At 43.7% G+C, this 17150-nt stretch overlaps 1 protein-coding gene across 7 annotated transcripts in view; it reads right to left on the reverse strand.

Annotated features, from left to right (window-relative positions):
• Positions 1-657: 657 nt before the first annotated feature.
• RBM47 (RNA binding motif protein 47) overlaps positions 658-17150 on the reverse strand; it is a 75990-nt gene continuing 59497 nt past the window's right edge. For 6 of the 7 annotated variants that reach the window (XM_054065973.1, XM_054065974.1, XM_054065976.1 and 3 more), the window contains 4 exons: positions 8242-9401; positions 6503-6709; positions 2815-3017; positions 658-2426 (listed from right to left, as the gene is read on the reverse strand). In XM_054065973.1, the coding sequence (XP_053921948.1) occupies positions 2169-2426; positions 2815-3017; positions 6503-6709; positions 8242-9401 (1828 nt within the window). In that variant the 3' untranslated portion in view covers positions 658-2168. The remainder of the gene's footprint in view (positions 2427-2814; positions 3018-6502; positions 6710-8241; positions 9402-17150) is intronic. The other variant, XM_054065975.1, reaches the window with a different exon arrangement.

A 17150-nucleotide genomic window follows, 5' to 3' on the forward strand; every position in this document is an offset into this window, starting at 1 on the left:
TGGAAAGCCTACGGCTTTGCTTTTGTTGGCTCCTTTCTCTCTCTGCTACCTCTGCAAGCAGTAGGACCCTCATCCTGCTGGTGAGGGGAGGATGGGTGCGTAAGGAGCCACCACCTTTCGATCCCTCCTCTGTGGATTTGCCTTGGCAGGGGCTGAAAAGGGGCAAGCAGAGTCCCAAAGCACTAGACTGCCTTTTCTCAACTCTGGGGGTGTTGAGCAGAGCCTACGGACCCACATCAGCATTTAGTGTTGAGCCGTGCAAATCCTTGTCTGGAAGAGGCAGCGCTGGCCTCCCTGTTGGGGTCTTCTTTGCCCAAATCACTTCCTCACAGGAGGGCCTCAGTGCTAAGGTCTGGGTGCATTGTCAGAGGTGCAGGGACAGACCATAAAAGTCTCCCAGGAAGAGGCACAGAGGGTCAGAGTCCAATCTAATGGTTAACCTCTTTGCAGTGCTTTCGCTAATAGGTTGACAAAGTTAAGGAGAGGTCAGGTTGGCTGAGCAAGAGCACCTAAAAAACAACCGCTCAATTTGATGCAAGAGAAAAAGCGTATTTAAAGGTCACTTTACTGAGCTGGATGTGGTCTGGAAGTAGTTCAGTTACCAAAGTATGCTCTGTATGCAACCCTTTTAATTGTATTTGTACCACAAAAAGAACATTGTTTATTCACTCCCTGCTTTGCACCTCATTTCACCAAAGCTGTGTTTGCATGTTTGCAGGGCTGATGCAATTCATACTATGGGCAAGATATTTCTTTACCATTTTACTATATTTTACATTCACTGCACTACTAAACAAAAGCCTTTAAACAGGCCACAAAACACTGCAATAATATATTTACTTCTTAATAAAACAAACTTTTTTATAACATCGCAATAAAAGGTTTTTGTTTTGTGGCAAACCACATACCATGTAAATTTGAAACATAAAATGACTTTAAAAATGTATATTAAAAGATATTTACAAGCTCTATGTCTTAAAATCACCAGGTCTAATTGCTCCCACCCCTTGATGTGCATGTAAAACTCCAGTTGTGGAAAAGGGGAAATAAGCGTGGAAGGGAGGCTGGGAGGGAGGCTAGCTCTGTTTCACTAATTCCAGTACCACTACCACCCCTAGTGACTCGGAAATTTCTCGTGGAACATGATGGAGCAATCGGTAAGTAACGCTGCTCATCCTCTCGGCAAGAGCGCACCTGCTCTCACCGACAACAGCATACATTCTCAGTCACTACAACATATACTTCAAAGAATAAAATAAAAGTCATTGAAAAAGAGCTTAGGCCTTATACTGGATGAAGATCTAAGTCAAGACACCTCGTGCAAAATATTTGCTACTCCTTTCTGCACGTGCTCTGACTATGAGTAGCTTCAATAAATAGCAAATCCAGTTGTTAAGGAAAACTCAGAGCTTTTCCTTTACTGAATGTAAGCCTGCACATCACACTGTGAAGAGGTTTGTGTGAGGAGTCTTTCTTTATTTTCTTTTTCTCCCAAGCAGGCAATATTAGTTACTTCTGATTTCAAATAAGAACGAGCAGATTGTATTAATGCCAGCACAAAAAAATGCAGAGGTCTTGCACGTTTTTCAAATTGCACTTTCCAGTATAATTTTTTTAAATAAGATACATGTTGTTTTCTTTTTCTTAAAAAAAAAAAATCTATGGTATGTACTCTTTAAATATTGAATATATTCTTCAAAATATATTGCTAAAACTTTCCCTAGCTGCTCAGGTGTGCTTTTTAATATATAGTTGATACATTATTAAAGGCACTACAAAATAGACATCTCTGGAGTGCAGAAGTTACTAAAAAATAACCTTCATACCACAAATATATTGAAAATATAACTGCTAAAAAAAAAAATAAAGACCCTATGCAACCCCACTAGGATGCGTATAAATGCATGTCAGCAGTGGGCTGGATGCAACGAGGTCCTTTAGAAATGTATGAATACAGACGTGTTAAATTTTAAAAATAGCCTAAAAAAAGTTAGTGAAAACTTCAAGCGTAGAAAATATTTCAAACACGTTTTTCTCTGACATGCTTCACTTTCTGCATCAGTTTACTGAGCCCAACCGTTTACTTTTTCGCAGCTGATTCTTTCTTCATAAATAGTAAAGTGTTCCTTCAGTATGTATTTCTCCACTTTCCTCCTCTGCCTATAGTCTCAATACGTCTGGTAGACGTCGTGGATGGGGACCTGGATGGTTGCAGCTGGGAATGCTGGGGGAATATAGCCAGTGTATCCTCCGTAGGCAGCGGCAGCGGCGGCAGCAGCAGCTGCAGCGTTCTTCTGTAGTGTGGCTATCGTTGCTGTCGCTGCAGCGGGTGCCGCAAATGGCACATAACTTGTCCCATAAATCCCAGCAGCAGGGATCCGCTGCACATTGGGAGCCATGGTGTATACTGGTGTGATGGGGCGGCCCTGAAAGGAAAATATCAGATTAAAAAATCAACAAAAGTGCTTAAAATGCTGTAATATCTTGTTTCCATCTCCTGACTTGAAAAAGGGGAGGCAATAATGGGAGGGTAGGCAGCCTGTGCTCTGTTGAATGAGAGTTATGTCACTATGGGAGTCTGTTCCCTCCTTCCCAGATTTGGGTCCCCCACAGTGGGAGAGAAGCTTGCCAAAGTGCCGATGTTTAAGACCTGTCAGATAAACTGCAGGGCTGTTGGGCACTGTAACAACCTCAACAGCATCTCCTGAACGGTGGCAGGGCAAGAGGTCAGGCTTTCCCCCCACTCTGGGTATGCAGAGCAGGACATATGGGGAGCAGGATGTATAGGTAGAAGGACTTACATATTGAACTCACCTGGAAAGGGGGAGGTGTTGAGACGGCTGGTATTACAGCTGCAGCTGCAGCTGCTGCAGCAGCTGCTGCACTAGCTGGGTCCTGCTGGACGGCTATAGGGTTGATGATGTGCTCGACAGTGTGTATTTTGCCATCTTCCATCATCTTGGCTGGTGGTGCAGCTTGAAACATGGAGTACTGGGCACCAATGGCAGGGATGGCCACTAGGAGAGACCAGACACATCAGGTATGTTGGGAGTGGGTTTTCAGGACCTCATCTCAAAGAGCTGTCCCTCCTGGATGTGCCAGCTCTCCCACAGCAGTCCTGCACTTGTCTCACCAGGGCAGGTAGTCTCATGTGCTGGTGGGTTACCTGAGACACCTCTACCCTCCCCACAGGTAGGTGCACTGTGGCTGCTGCACAGTGATGGGTTTGGTACTACTGGCTCTACACTGCATTTCTCCTCATGTTCCTGGCACCATTGTCCCAGTGGAAGAGCTCTGCTGGGGACTGGGAGCTGTGACCCGGATTTCCAAAGCACTTTATGACCACCACTGTCCTCCTCCTGGCCAAGAGTGTGGCCTGAGCATAAGGACGGATGAGAGCACAAGCTGCCCCAGTGGGGTCCTTGCTCCAGTTATTGAGACCACGGGACATGTAGCTGCCACAGGCAGAACTGCTCCAGGAAAGAAAAGTGTTTTCTGTACTGCAGAAGCTGCAGACAGCAACTGGCCCGGTCCATATGCTGTCCTTTGGCCAGCGCTGTGAACTATCAGCTCATGTACTATTATGCATTTCCCAGGACTAATTTGGCTAAATATGTTTAATCCTATCTCTGCTACAGGATCAATGGATTTAATGACACCAAAAAAAAGAAACTGCTCTTTAGACAATTCCCCCTCATGCCAAAATTGAACAACACAAAATAATTAGAACTATAGTCTTTCAGACAAAGGGAGAATGCTGTGGTCAGAATGACATTCATATACAATGATTTTGTACAAGTTCCAAAATGAAGCTTTGTGACACTGCCTATGGAAGAAATGTGCTTTGCTGAACATTCCCAATAAGCATGATAATTGGCCATGAGCTGTCAATGTACACTCGCAGCCCAGAAAGCCATCCTAAGCTCCATTAAAAGAAGCATGGGCAGCAGGCTGAGGAAAGTGATTCTGCTCCTCTACTCCACTCTGGTGAGGCCCCATCTGGAGTATTCAGCACAGGAAAGGCACAGATCTGCTGATGTGGGTCCAGAGGAGAGCCACAAAAAGGATCAGAGGGATGGAACACTTTCTCTATGAAGAAAGGCTGAAGGAGTTGGGGTTGTTCAGCCTGGAGAAGATAAGGCTCTGGAGTGACATTGCACATTTTCAAGTACTTAAAGAGGGCTTATAAGAAAGATGGGGGCAGATTTTTTAGCAGGACCTGTAGCAACAGGACAAGGAGTAGCATTTTTAAACTGAAAGAGGGTAGATTTAGACTGGACTGAAAGAAGGCAGACCACATGATGAGGGTGATGAGTCAGTGAAACAGGTTGCCCAGACAAGTTGTGGATGTCCTGTCATTGGACGTGTTCACTATCAGGCTGGATGGGACTTTAAGCACCCTGACCTAGTGAAAGATGTCCCTGCCCATGACAGGGTGCTTGGACTAGATGATTTTCAAAGGTCCCTTTCAACCTAAACAATTCTACGATGCTATGATTTCCATCACTGCCTCATAGTGCGCACTTCAGCATTCAGCTTGTGAGCACATTATTCACAAGGAAAACAGTAATTAATAAACGATGAACTGAGGTGATGTTTGCATCTATGGGAGGTGCAGCTAGTAAGTCAGAAATGAATCCAAATGTGCACACAGGTTTCTTTCACTGGGATGAAACCTTGCAATATGGAGGTGTGCAATTCTGCCTGTGGGAAGGACAGGTGCCAGCAAGCAGTGTTCTTATTTTGATCCTGGAGACTGCAATAAGGGATTTGATCAGATACCTTTCAGGCAGAGATGTTTCCACTGCCAGTGGACTACCACAGTTTCCTCACAGACCTCCACCCATGAGCTTTTCCAGTTCTAAACCAAGTCGACCTAGCCAACTCGGATCAGTTTTATCATTGGTTTAAATAACCTGGATAATTTCTCACTGAAGCAAAGGCAGAGAGCTCACATGCTCCATTCTGCAGTAACCTCCAGCAGAAAAGCAGTAACAGGCACCTCTCAGGAGCTTTCTAAGCATTTGCAAAGAAATGAGCTTTAAGGTTGTCCTTAATGGTAGGAAACTTGGCAGAGTCATACTTTTTTACCAAGAGAGTTAAATCTTTCATGTGGTGTGTCTTACTACATCATCTGATCTGGCTGGGGAAAATAGACCAGGTGTTTCCGTGCTCAGAGGCTGTGCTGGAACCATACAAGATGGGAAGACCTGATACAGAAATTTGAATCTCAGCATGCTTCAAGCATAGAAACAGACTTCAGGCTTTTGTTTGGCAGTCAAATGAATTAGATACCATTAATAGGCATGCATTTCAAAGCCCACTTTTCAAACATCCTTTAGTAATACCAAGCATTCCTGAAGTATCTTTACAAACATGCATAACAGTAATATTTTTTGATTATGAGTGGGTAGTTTCCTCCTGATCTTCCTTTAGAAAGAGCTCTAATCTTAACAGCCTTCCTTTGTCTCTAGGCTTTGAATCACATTGTCTCATCCAGCTGTTTTGAAGAACTCTTTCCAGCCTTCATTAGATGCAAGCTGTAGTTTCCACGGATAGTATGGAGCATGTTTTGGGAAACCATTGCAGCTCTATTATTAAACACCACTTAGGATCTGCAGTAAAAATTTACTTGGAGAGAGAAATGTGGAGAAAACCTGAGGGTTTCTGCAAGAGGGTCTGGCCCCATCATCTGCAAGGACTTTCTTCTTCAGTCTGCTTTTCCAAATAAAGGTCTCTCGAAAAAAGATTTAGAGGAAGTGCAGGGCTTCAGCCTTCATTCCGTTCACCTGGAAGGGGCAAAGGCTGGATACTCAGCTGAGGGTGTGGCAGAAAGAGGTGATCTCTGCCTCAGCCCTTGGGCTGGCTCCCTGCAACCTAGCACTGATGAGAGCTCTCCTGCGCACTGCTGTGTGCCCATGAGCCGTATGTCCCTGCATCATTCCTTCTCCATGCTGCTGATGGTGACAGAGGAGCCTGCCTCAGACAGGGACTTCCCAGTAATGCAAAATCCCCAGATCCTTTCCCAGCCTTATAGCACAGGAGACACATGAACTGAGAAGGGGAGACCTCTGACCCAGATGGAAAGTTGGGATGGGAATCACCCAGGGTGAAATTAGCAGTGAAGAAATTAAATGAATTAATTAAATTGCTCTTAATGACCATGCTCTAGCGTACATGACTAGATGGAGAGGGAAGCCTGTGTCTTCCCAGGGAGATGCAAAAGGGGACAGGAGGGTTGGGCACAGCTTCAGCCCTTTTTCTTTTGGTCTGAAGAGCTCCCAGACATTAATGTCCCCTGCTCTGCTGCATTGCTGTTGTTTGCAGAAAGCCTGGCCAGGGCCAGTAGGCATCTGGCATGGGGGAGCGCTGAGCCCCAGCCCTGGGGCTCTCTCCACTGCCACAGCTGTGGGATGGAGAGGTGCCTGTGCACCTGACATGGGGCTCAGAGTAGGGGCTTGCCCATGACCTCTGCTTTCCTCCCTTCATTGCACATACTAACCTGCACCAGGCTTAATGGCCACCGGATTGACCGTAGGTAACTCCAAGTTGGGTACCAGCTCGTAGCCTTTCTCCTGCTGTTTTCCTTTGCCTTCATGGTACCTGCTGTAGATGCCACGGCCAGCGGAGTATCCCCCCAGGTAGGAGCCCCTGGGGCCCGGAGCTCTGTTGCCAGCTGCACCTCGCCCTCTGCCTCGTATGCTGCCTGCTTATGATAACAACATAGAAGATCATGGTGAATAACGGAGAGTGATTGCCCTTTGTGGAGCACAAGTGACCCCATGCTGAGATGAGGAGGTATGGGCTTAGAAATGAGGCTGCTGAAGTTAGCTTGATCTAAGTCTTAGTGACCTTGCTTAGGAAAACAGGAGAGTTTGGCCTCAGAAGCACCCAGTAAGACTACACGATGTAGGCTTGATATTTCTGACCATACATTGACTGCTTATTCATACTGATGCAACTCCTGTGGCCAGTGTTATTGGTATAATGCACTCAGCAGAGAGAGAAGGGCTCCTCCAGGGTGATTTCTATACAGAAAAAACCCAGCTTCTGCTCTCAGCTCTCCTCCAGAGGAGACCCAGCCTCTCAGCTGCCACAATGGGAACCTGAAGAGACAGCCTTAAGTAGTATCTAGCCTTTAACCGACTTTGTCCCACCATTGCTTATATTTTTACTAGTGTCTTTCATTTTCTCTGATATTTTATTAGTAATGTCAGTATTACTTCAATTCCAAAATATTGCCTTTGTTTTTCTTAGTAACTACATGCACATTATGACAGTACTTCAGATACTGTGTTATTAATGCCCTCTGTGATGGCCTGATTGAATATTTAGTCTGTCAGTTGTCTCCTTTGTAGTTCATTGCAAATACAAACCTGGAAATTGAGAAGAAGAGGAAATTCTTGATTGGCTAGAGTTAAAAGTATTTCTTGACTTACACAGGCGCTTTAAGAATATATTCATGCTAAACTTCCTGTTATATTGAAATACACATTAAATTTCAGGAAACTATAATATCTATAACTACATGATAGTTGTAATTATAACACTAGTTATAGCTGCCAGGTTTTTTATGAATAACTGATTTTTGGTTAATTTTTAATGATTGTAACTGATAACAAATTGAAGTATACATAATAAAAGAACTATTTTGCACGCATGTGACTGCTTCTGCTCATAGTTCTTAAATGACTTTATAAAGGACACAGCACTACCGTCACTTTAATGCAGAGGGCAAATGATACCGGTAGAGCTGAGGCTTTCCGTAACACTTCCTTTACTGAATGTAAGCCTGCACATTCCTTCGGATGACAAGGTCACCATACCCACACCTCCAGGAGAAGGCAAAGGGAGCACTCTGTCACAATCTCTAATACTTAGCATCCAGCTCTTTGGAAAGAGGCAACAGAAGCTGGAGTAGTTGGACTTTCTCAGTACAGCACTCGGAAAAAACAGATCCTCCTCTTTCCCATCTCATGTTTGGTCCATTAGCTTATTCTTAACGATAGTTTTGATGCCTCCCTCATACAAGCCTGTACGTTAGCAGTTTTTTATAGATAAATACACTCTGCATAGTCATAAATTTAAATAAGGCTGACCAGAAATATGGAAAAAAACCTATAAAATAGCATCTAAGAAAAAAGTGTAAAGTATCAGCTGTCCTTTAGCCCAGGCCCACCTTGGATTGCACCTGCCTGAAACCAAACCTGCCCATCACATTCCCTAATTGTGCTTACTAACCTTTCACAAAGTAATCTCTGTTGGGCCCAATCAAGGCATTGTATGGATATCCATAATATGCTAGTGTGTATGGATCACAAGAGTAAACATAATTAGGTTGCTGAGTTATTTCAGGCGTTGCTGCAGCCCCTCCTTTTGCTGCTTTCTGGTAGCGAGTGTATTGCTCCTTGTCTACTGGCTTGGCCAAAGTAACCTCCAGGCACGAGCCTTCCAGTTCAACACCATTAAGGTTGTTCATGGCGTGAATGGCATCTTCCCTGTTTGTAAAGTGCACAAAAGCATAATCACGTATTTTTTTCACCCGCTCTACACAGCCAGGGTTAAACTGCCCAAAGACCTTTTTAATTGTGTCCTCTGTGGTCTCAATCATTAAATTCCTCACATAGAGGATTTTAACAGTCTCCATGACATCTTCATCCACATCTATCTCTGGTTCTGCCCAATCAACAGCAATTTGGTGTCCCCACAGCTGGATCCTTCCCGGCATGAGTTTCCTCCTGGCCATTGCTGCTGCTCGATGACTCTCATACTCAACAAAGGCAAAGCCTCTGTTCTTCATCTTGTCTGCGGCACTGGCATACACAATGACATCAAGCACGCCTTCTGTCACCTTGGCGATCTCTTCCAGGATCTCCTCTCTCTTCTTCATCTTGGGAATGCCTCCAATGAAGAGTCGGCAGTTATCCACGCTGCAGCATACACCTAGCAGCCTGCCAGGTCGAATTTCATAGTTGTTCAGCTCCCTTACAGCACGCTTTGCCTCATGCTTCTGTGTGTACATCACAAAGGCGTAGCCACGGTTTTTCCCATCGAAGTCCATCATCAGACGCATTTCATAGATGCGGCCAACGGACTCAAACACAGGGACGAGCTCATCTTCATAGACATCGCGAGGGATTTTGCCTACAAAGACTTCACAGCCACGAGGAGGGTGCAGGCCCTCCCAGCCAGGTGGAGGGCCACCATACTTGCGTTGCCCATTCTCTTGGATCATGTTATATCCAGTGCGCTCCATGAGGGCCAGCAGTGCTGCCTCATTGGGTGCGCCGGCAACGCCTTCAGGCACTTTTGTGGTAGTCACATTGGAGGAATCGTTGTTCATCCTTGCAGTGGAGTCCTCAGCAGTCATGGTGACAAACTCATTCACAGCTTGATAAATCCTGGGCAAAGGAAGAAGGACACTCATTAGAAGCTTTTAGCTACCACCAGAATTGCACCCCTCTTTTATTTTCCTGCAGTTGTTCTGCAAGTTTGTTTTTCAAACTGGGACTAAGGCTATAAAAAGCAGATGAAGGAACCACACCAGCCTAAGCGTTTATATTGCAGGGGCAGTGCATCCTGGATGTAGGCAGAGCTCACCTTTGAGAGGAGTGTGAGGGTCACCTGCCCATACTATCCCAGCATCAAAAGCTGCTGCCACAGGAGGCTGAAGTCACATAAAGGGATGCCACCCTGCACCTCAAAACCAGGAGACCCTAGGGAGGTTTATCTCCTCTCTGAATGTGTAGGAAGGAGCTGGCATGGGATTGGGAAAGGGAAGATACTGCTGTGCAGTCAGTAGTTCCCACTTTCAGAGCCCTCTCCTCCGTCTCAGTCACTGCTTATTAATCCATCTGCTTCTGAACAACCCAGGTGTCAGTTGCCATACTTCACAGTGGAAGATGGCTAATGCATGAAAAGTTCCAGGCGTAGTTCCCATTTGATAAGAACCCCTTCCTCCTCTAAGCCTTCACAAGAGCAGTTGAGTAGGAAATAACAAATCCACTTCAGCACTCGGAGACCAGTTCTTGTTCTCCCATTCAAAGGGTGATCTGACAAGCTTCTGAGTTGCCTGCTGCTTGTGGTACAATGCCTGACATGTTTGTTTCTTCCATTATTACAACAGGACTTCAGAAAATTTGAGAATCACTCCCTCATGACAGGCAACTTGCTTTAGAGCAATTGGCTAGCACAATCCTGCAAGCCAACAAGATGAAGGTAAATCTCTGAAATCTTGTTCTGTCTTTGACCATAGGCAGAGAGCGGGAAATGCAGACGTATGGGAGGGTATGACCATGCTAATAACCACAACTGCAAAAGAGTGGGCTTCCTCTCTGAACACAGTTAAATAAAACACTGAAACTCTAAGAGTAGTTAATTCATTCACTTTTAAAACTAGAAAGGCCCATCAGACCATTTAATATGAGTGATTGCATATGACATGGACCATTACATTTTATCATTATTGGTACACTGACTCCCGTAATATTTATCTGAGTAAATCATATATTCCAGAAAGATCTTCATTTGAAGGTATCAAAGACCTGTAGACTCTACCACTTCCTTTTATGTCTTGTTGCTAATCACTCCCTCAGACAGGCAAGTGTGCTGTATTTCTCATGAGAATTTGCTTGGTTTTTGCTTCTAGGTGGGATTATTGATTAAATAGTAAAATTTAATAGATAAATTATTAATTAAATAATCTATCTCTGATAGATTAAAGAGTCTTTCAAGATGTCTGCCTTTGCCATATGATGGTACTTAAGTTGTGTAATCAAGCCACAACTGATTCTTTTTAAGAAATCTTGCAGGGTGAACCCCTGAATTCCTTCACAAGAAGTCTTTTTTTCACCTAAAATTGTTTTTGTTGCTCTTTCAACAGTTCTTTAGAGTTCCAGCCTTTCTTCATGCTTGCTATATACAGGAACGAATATCATCCCACTTTCTTATCCCCACATCTTTATATCACCAAAGCCTGTTTCTCCACACCTTCTCACTAGCAAACCACATGGACATCTATTTGTCAGTTCTAACCCCAAACCCTTTCCAGAAGCACCACTTGCTGGGGTTATGTCCCACGGGGCAGGCATGCCTTGTGGTTGTTACTCCTAAATGTCACAACCTTGTGTTCAGCCCTATCCCAACTGCCTTCTGAGAAGATCCCATCAACTAAGTGTAACGCCATTAACTGCTCCTCGTTTTTTAGAACTCCATCAGTCTTTGTATCATCCACTGATTTACATGCCATGATTTACATTCATGATCAGTTTGTGGATGGAATTGTCAAAAAAACCACTAGCCCTTGTACGAAACTCTTCCAACCACCGCAAGAAATACTCTCAACCTGGATTTGACAGGATTATTTTGCAAAAAAAAGGACAAAGCTTCAGCCATATTTATTTATTCTACATAGCTGCATTATTCAGTGGGACACAAGTTCCTCTCTGTCCCACAATGACTCTGATACATATCCTTCATTAAAACAATTTGGCCCTTTTCACTGCATTGGTTACTATGCAGGCAGGTCTTTCACTAGTACAGTAGGCCCAAGTCCACAGAAATATGTCTGCAAAATTCAGCCATCAAAGTCTGATTTGTATGGTCCACAAAATCCGTTTAAATCCTAGTAGACTTAGCACCTCAGATTTTCTTTCTGTGGAGCTCTGCAGCTCCAGAATTGTGCTGGTCTGTATCCAGACGTGCCTCTGCATCACCCAGGGCAAACACACTGTACCTGGTTCAGCTCCTAAATGCATTTGGGACTGGGAAAACAGACCTCTGATCCTTGGCCTGTGACAGAGCCTGATCCTGCAGATGTGTTTGGGCCATGGGTGTTACATGCAAATGCTTCTGAGCCATTTTCATTTAACAATATGGAGAGTAGAGAGGGCATTAATAGTGACGCTGATGCCCAAGCAATACTTTAAAAACCATAATTTCTTTGAAGCCAGGTCTTTCATGGAACTGCATCAGTTTTGATAGCTTCTTGCTTTAAAATGTTGTTGAAACACATTTCTCCCAGATTTCAGTGTTCCCTCTTTTTAACGTGTCACAGTCAGACATTTTCATTTTACTGCTTGGAATTATTTGACATAATTAAAAAAAATAAGGCAGAGGAAAACATTTTTATCTTTCACTTTGCTTAGAAATGTGACTTCACCTTTCCTTGAATGAAAGCAAACTCATTAAACTTTACTGGGGAATAATCACTACCTTTACATGGGCCACCTGTTGGCAAATGAATTGCTTATCGTCTCAGGTTTGGATAAGCTTAGAAATGAGTCATCACCATCAGTTTTAGGTCAACTTACTTACAAAATAAAGGTCTCTGTATTCTGTTATCTGCAAAGCTCAGTTGCTGAGGCTATAGTCTAGAAAGCTACAGATGGGAACCAGGACTATGGAGAGAGGAGAGATGGAACAAAGCCTCCCCTGCCTACCAGAAACCAGCTGGTAATTCAGTAGCTGTCCAGGAATTATCATGTTCTCCAGCACTTTGCATTGCACCAGCAGGATGATTTCTAGTATCGGAAGTTGTACTTGAAGCTGCTGCTAAGTGCTGATGGCCATTTTTGCTGCAAACACTGCCATACATGGTGACCAATAGAAATTCTTTGTGAACCTAAGATGTATTTTATCCCTATGTGATTTACTAGGAATCAAGATCAATGATCAAATGTATTTATTTTTTTCTGTGCAGCCTCATTGATGTGGGTTTCGTAAGTACATGCTACTTAAGAAAATTATAGAAACTATACTTGATGCAGCTAAATACACAGTTAACAACATTCATTGCCACATAATACTATCAACGCCTTCACCAAGTTCAGATATCATCTACCTTGATTAAAAAAACCCCCATATTTGTGACTGGTTTAAGAGCTCTCTTCTCCTGTTGTTACTGCATTACAAAATGGGATGCCAGCACAACCTAATCTATTAATGTCAAAAATCAACCCTATCAAGAAAATTGTTTTCAAAATTACCTGTTTCCAAAATGTTTAATCCTGTTGGTGCGTTATTTTTTAGCCCACAGTAAACTGGTTGTGAAAAATTGCTGCCATGCATTGTAGGGTGTGAGCAAATACTGTGGGTTTAGTGGCCTTAAAAAAGCAAGACAATTTCAGTACATTCACCTGATCTTGATGACACAGATTCATAAAAGAGAAATGGAGAAAGGTTGTGCTTTGGAGACAACTAAGTTTTGAATGACTAATTACCAGCACTGAAACAAGACTGTATTCTTTTCTTTTCAGAAAAAGGTAAAGCCTGCTTGATTTTTCAGTGCCGTGTTAGATGGATGCTAATAGCTGCCAGCCCACTAGAAGCCAGGCTTGCTAGCCCTTCATAGAATCATAGAATCACTAGGTTGGAAGGGACCCACTGGGTCATCGAGTCCAACCATTCCTAACACTCCCTAAACCATACCCCTCAGCACCTCATCCACCTGTCCCTTAAACACCTCCAGGGAAGGTGACTCAACCACCTCCCTGGGCAGCAGTGTCTTTGCTTTAAGGACACTCCATCGTGCAAGTGAACTCTCAGATGTACACGTTTTGCTGAATCTATTAAAATTTCACTTCCCCTTGCTTATGAAACTCCTTCATAAACCCCTTCCCTGCTGCCATCTGGGCAGTTGTAAATAGTTCTTTCCCTATACATGAATCACCTTTTTAAACTATCATTTTTTGTATCGCAGCTCAGAATATTAAATAGGAAATGTACAGTGTTGGCAGTGACTGATCTAAAGCATACTGTAAGCAGGTTGATTAACTGAGGCAGACCTTTTATTAAATAGAAGTACCACACCTTGATTAACAGCAATGTGGGGCCAAACACCGATGTCCCTTGTTGCCAGGGCAAAGGCAGCTCGGGGCCCTGGTAAGAGAGAGATGCCTGCAGTCCATTATAGCATGTTATCTCTGAGTCTGCCCAGCACTGGGCAGTGTCCTATAAAGTCATGCAGCCACCTGCTTCTCTGTTGATCCTGCTGTGGTAAAACAGGCATTTACAGACATAGGGTCATAGCCAGTGTCCTTGTGGCAGCAGCCGCATGTCCACTCCACTCACATGCTCCTATAAAATGGGTTTGTTTATATTTGTGTTCTATTCATCCCTCCAGTTTTGTGTTACATAGACTTAGTGGCATCATGTGTCCCTCTGCAGGGGACACAGCAGTCACATAGGATAGAGGTAGGTGCTGGCACCATGGCAGGCAGAAGGAGAGGCCAGGGAGACCCATTGGCTCAGTGATAATCCGAGGGAGGAGGGGATTAGGACACCCACGCCCCAGCTGCAAAGCCTGGACCGTAAAAACTCCTGCTGAGCTTACATGGTGCACCCTCATGGACACCACATGGCTTCCTGCTTGCTTCAAGAAATTGCCACAGTTTTGCATTTTGAGCCACAGATGCTGCATAGGGAGGGTTAGTCACTGAAATTTTAGCTAAATACACACTGCTGACAAAGGAAAATAGCAACCACTGGTTTAAATGTGTCCTTCCTAGTTTTATAGTTGAAATAATAAGGGCCAATGGTAATCCTGCTGGTGATGTTGAACAGCAGCTCTTGAAGCATGGCTGCCATTAGAACTCTTTATATTTAAAAGCCGACTCTTTTCTCATGGCAACCTTAGATACATGAAATGTATGTAACAATGGCAGCAGCTTACCAATAACAACTGTATGCCTTTATCAGGAACAGCAGATATTCACAGAAAGGATCTAGCTGAAAACTCACTTTGCCTGTTTGCAGGTTTATGAGCTGAACAGATGCAGGGGCCCCGTCAACTTGAAATAAGGTAGTGGCTGGAGAATTGCTTGAGGTGTAATGTTCAAGTAACCTCCCCCTTTAAAGATAACTACAGTATCATTATACACCAGTTTTCTTTTTCTTGGCAAGACTGTCACTCCTTTCTTACAATATATTTGCATAAATGAGCTGACCAAAGCCAGTGTCTTTGGGGCTGTTTACTTAAGCTGAGCTGTGCCCGGCTGCAGGGCCCAGCCTAGCAGTCCTGCAGCCGCAACTATGGCTGGGAGCTGCACACAAGGTGCTCCTCTCCAAACTAATGGTAGAACAGAAAGTTCTACTTCTTTTATGTATGAGCCTAATGTAGCCATTGGCTCTGCAAACACTCTCTACCATTCCATGTGCTTCCTGGCAGAAGGCTTCGCTCTGTGTTTGCAATCAGCTTAGGAGACATCCTGCTGGAAGCAGTGCCCTTGGCTCCTCTTCATGCAGAGTGCAGAGGACAGGCAGGCAGGGGGTGTGGTGAAAAAAGGATTTGATCTTTGGTGAAAAATCTGTGCAAAGACTTTGCCCGACTCCATATTAATTTAAATTTCAAGGGTCAAAGGCTAGCCCTTGCTACAGCTTTCAGCAGAAGCTGGACCACATCTTGGTTCCATATCTGCTATAACTACTGATGCAAATGTCTGAAGTTGAATCTTATGCTGGGTTAGTGCAAGAGAGAGTGCAGCATTTCAGCACGGCTTTTTGGCTAGAGACCTTTTTTTGAAAGTCTTCTGTAGAGGAAAGGCAGGATATAGGGTTGGATGATGTCTTCAGGCTTATAACAAAAGAAGCCATGCTTAAGACCAACAGGAAGTGAGAATGTCTGCAGTGTGTCAGACACATCATTGCGTTAACTGCAGCTGAACTGTGTGAAGAAGTTGTCTCAAGTTAGGTTAAATTCTTTGAAAAGGTGGATTTCTAATCTGGACCATTTTGGCAAAACTGTGGAGAACTGTGTCAGCAGGCCTGAACACTGGCTGACAAGACTCTTGATGGGTAGCTTGTGGTGAGCAGCTTAGAAGAGTAATTTCATGGATCCGATCTGCACTAGTTACTGACAATGACATGTCTGTCTGCTGTGCAAGTTATCCTGGAGCCAGCACAACTAAATCACTACATATTCTCAACATCATGTGCGTACCTAAATTAAGATAATCAGACTTGCCCACCTCCAGCTAGGGTCACTAGGGAGAAACCTTTTGGCTCAGGTGATGTATGAGATGCAAAGAGATGCATATGCAGCAGCACTTGCTGGACCATGTAATTTCCAATGTATGTTCAGGCATGAGCATGTACAGCAGTGATTCTTTGCCCACTAGAAGTACTATATTTAAACGCAGAAAGAAACAGCGTAAAGTATCTCCAGGCTAGCTGCTAAAAATCCCACTTCTACTAACAGCGACACTCAGCGTGCTAACCTAGGGCCTGGCATCTGGGGTCTGGCCACTGATTTGAGTGGAAGAATTCATATTTGAAGCCTGAGCTTAAACTTTTATTTTATTCTGGTCAGTTAGTCATGTTCCACTTGTATGGGGCAAGTTAATCTTTCGGGCCTGAAAAGTAGTTTTCAGGGTGGAGGTACTGCAGTGGAGGCCTGTGCACAATTCTCAGTTTCTTAAATACATCCTAAGTGGCCTAAGCACAATAAAAATCTTTGGTTCCATCTAAAACATGCCAAAACCTGTTGGCTGCATCTTTTGACTATGTTCTCTTCAAAGACGGAACATAAAGAAAACGAAAAGTAAGCGTGCTATTTCCAACAGTACTCAGCATCTCCCACTACATCCTTGACATCAGTTTTAACACTCTGATGGATTCTATAGGGATGTGTTTAAGACAGTGATGAGCACTGCTCAGAATCCTGCCTTAAAAGTCTTGCAGAAACTGGTTAACCTCCAGCCACCAATCAAAAGCAATAAAACCTGTAACAAAATTACTGTAAATCTGTTCTTTTACTTCTCCTCCTTTTTAGGAGGAAAACACCTGGAATTGATCCATTCATCAACATCCTGGGATTTCCCAGGTTAAAACTTGAATGCTAATCAGATAATTGAAGAATGAATTTGTACAGTCCATTGGCTAGAACTTCAGACAAGGATTTGAAGGTTGTACTTATTTTCATCGCTATCATTAAACATAATAACAACCGCAGATCTAACTCTTAGCTTTATTATACCAGTTCCCTTGGCTGTATTAATCTCACCTCAGAGCAATCAAATTTACAATTTAAAAAATGGACCTGAAATTGTAATTCCCCTACAAAATAAAGTCACTTTGTATTTTGCAAACTTCCTGCCTGTTCTGTTATCCACATTCTCTGCATCCTTGTAAGGCATATTTAGTTTAAAATGCGA

This window comes from Cuculus canorus, chromosome 4, assembly GCF_017976375.1.
Source record: "Cuculus canorus isolate bCucCan1 chromosome 4, bCucCan1.pri, whole genome shotgun sequence".
Classification (NCBI taxonomy): domain Eukaryota; kingdom Metazoa; phylum Chordata; class Aves; order Cuculiformes; family Cuculidae; genus Cuculus; species Cuculus canorus.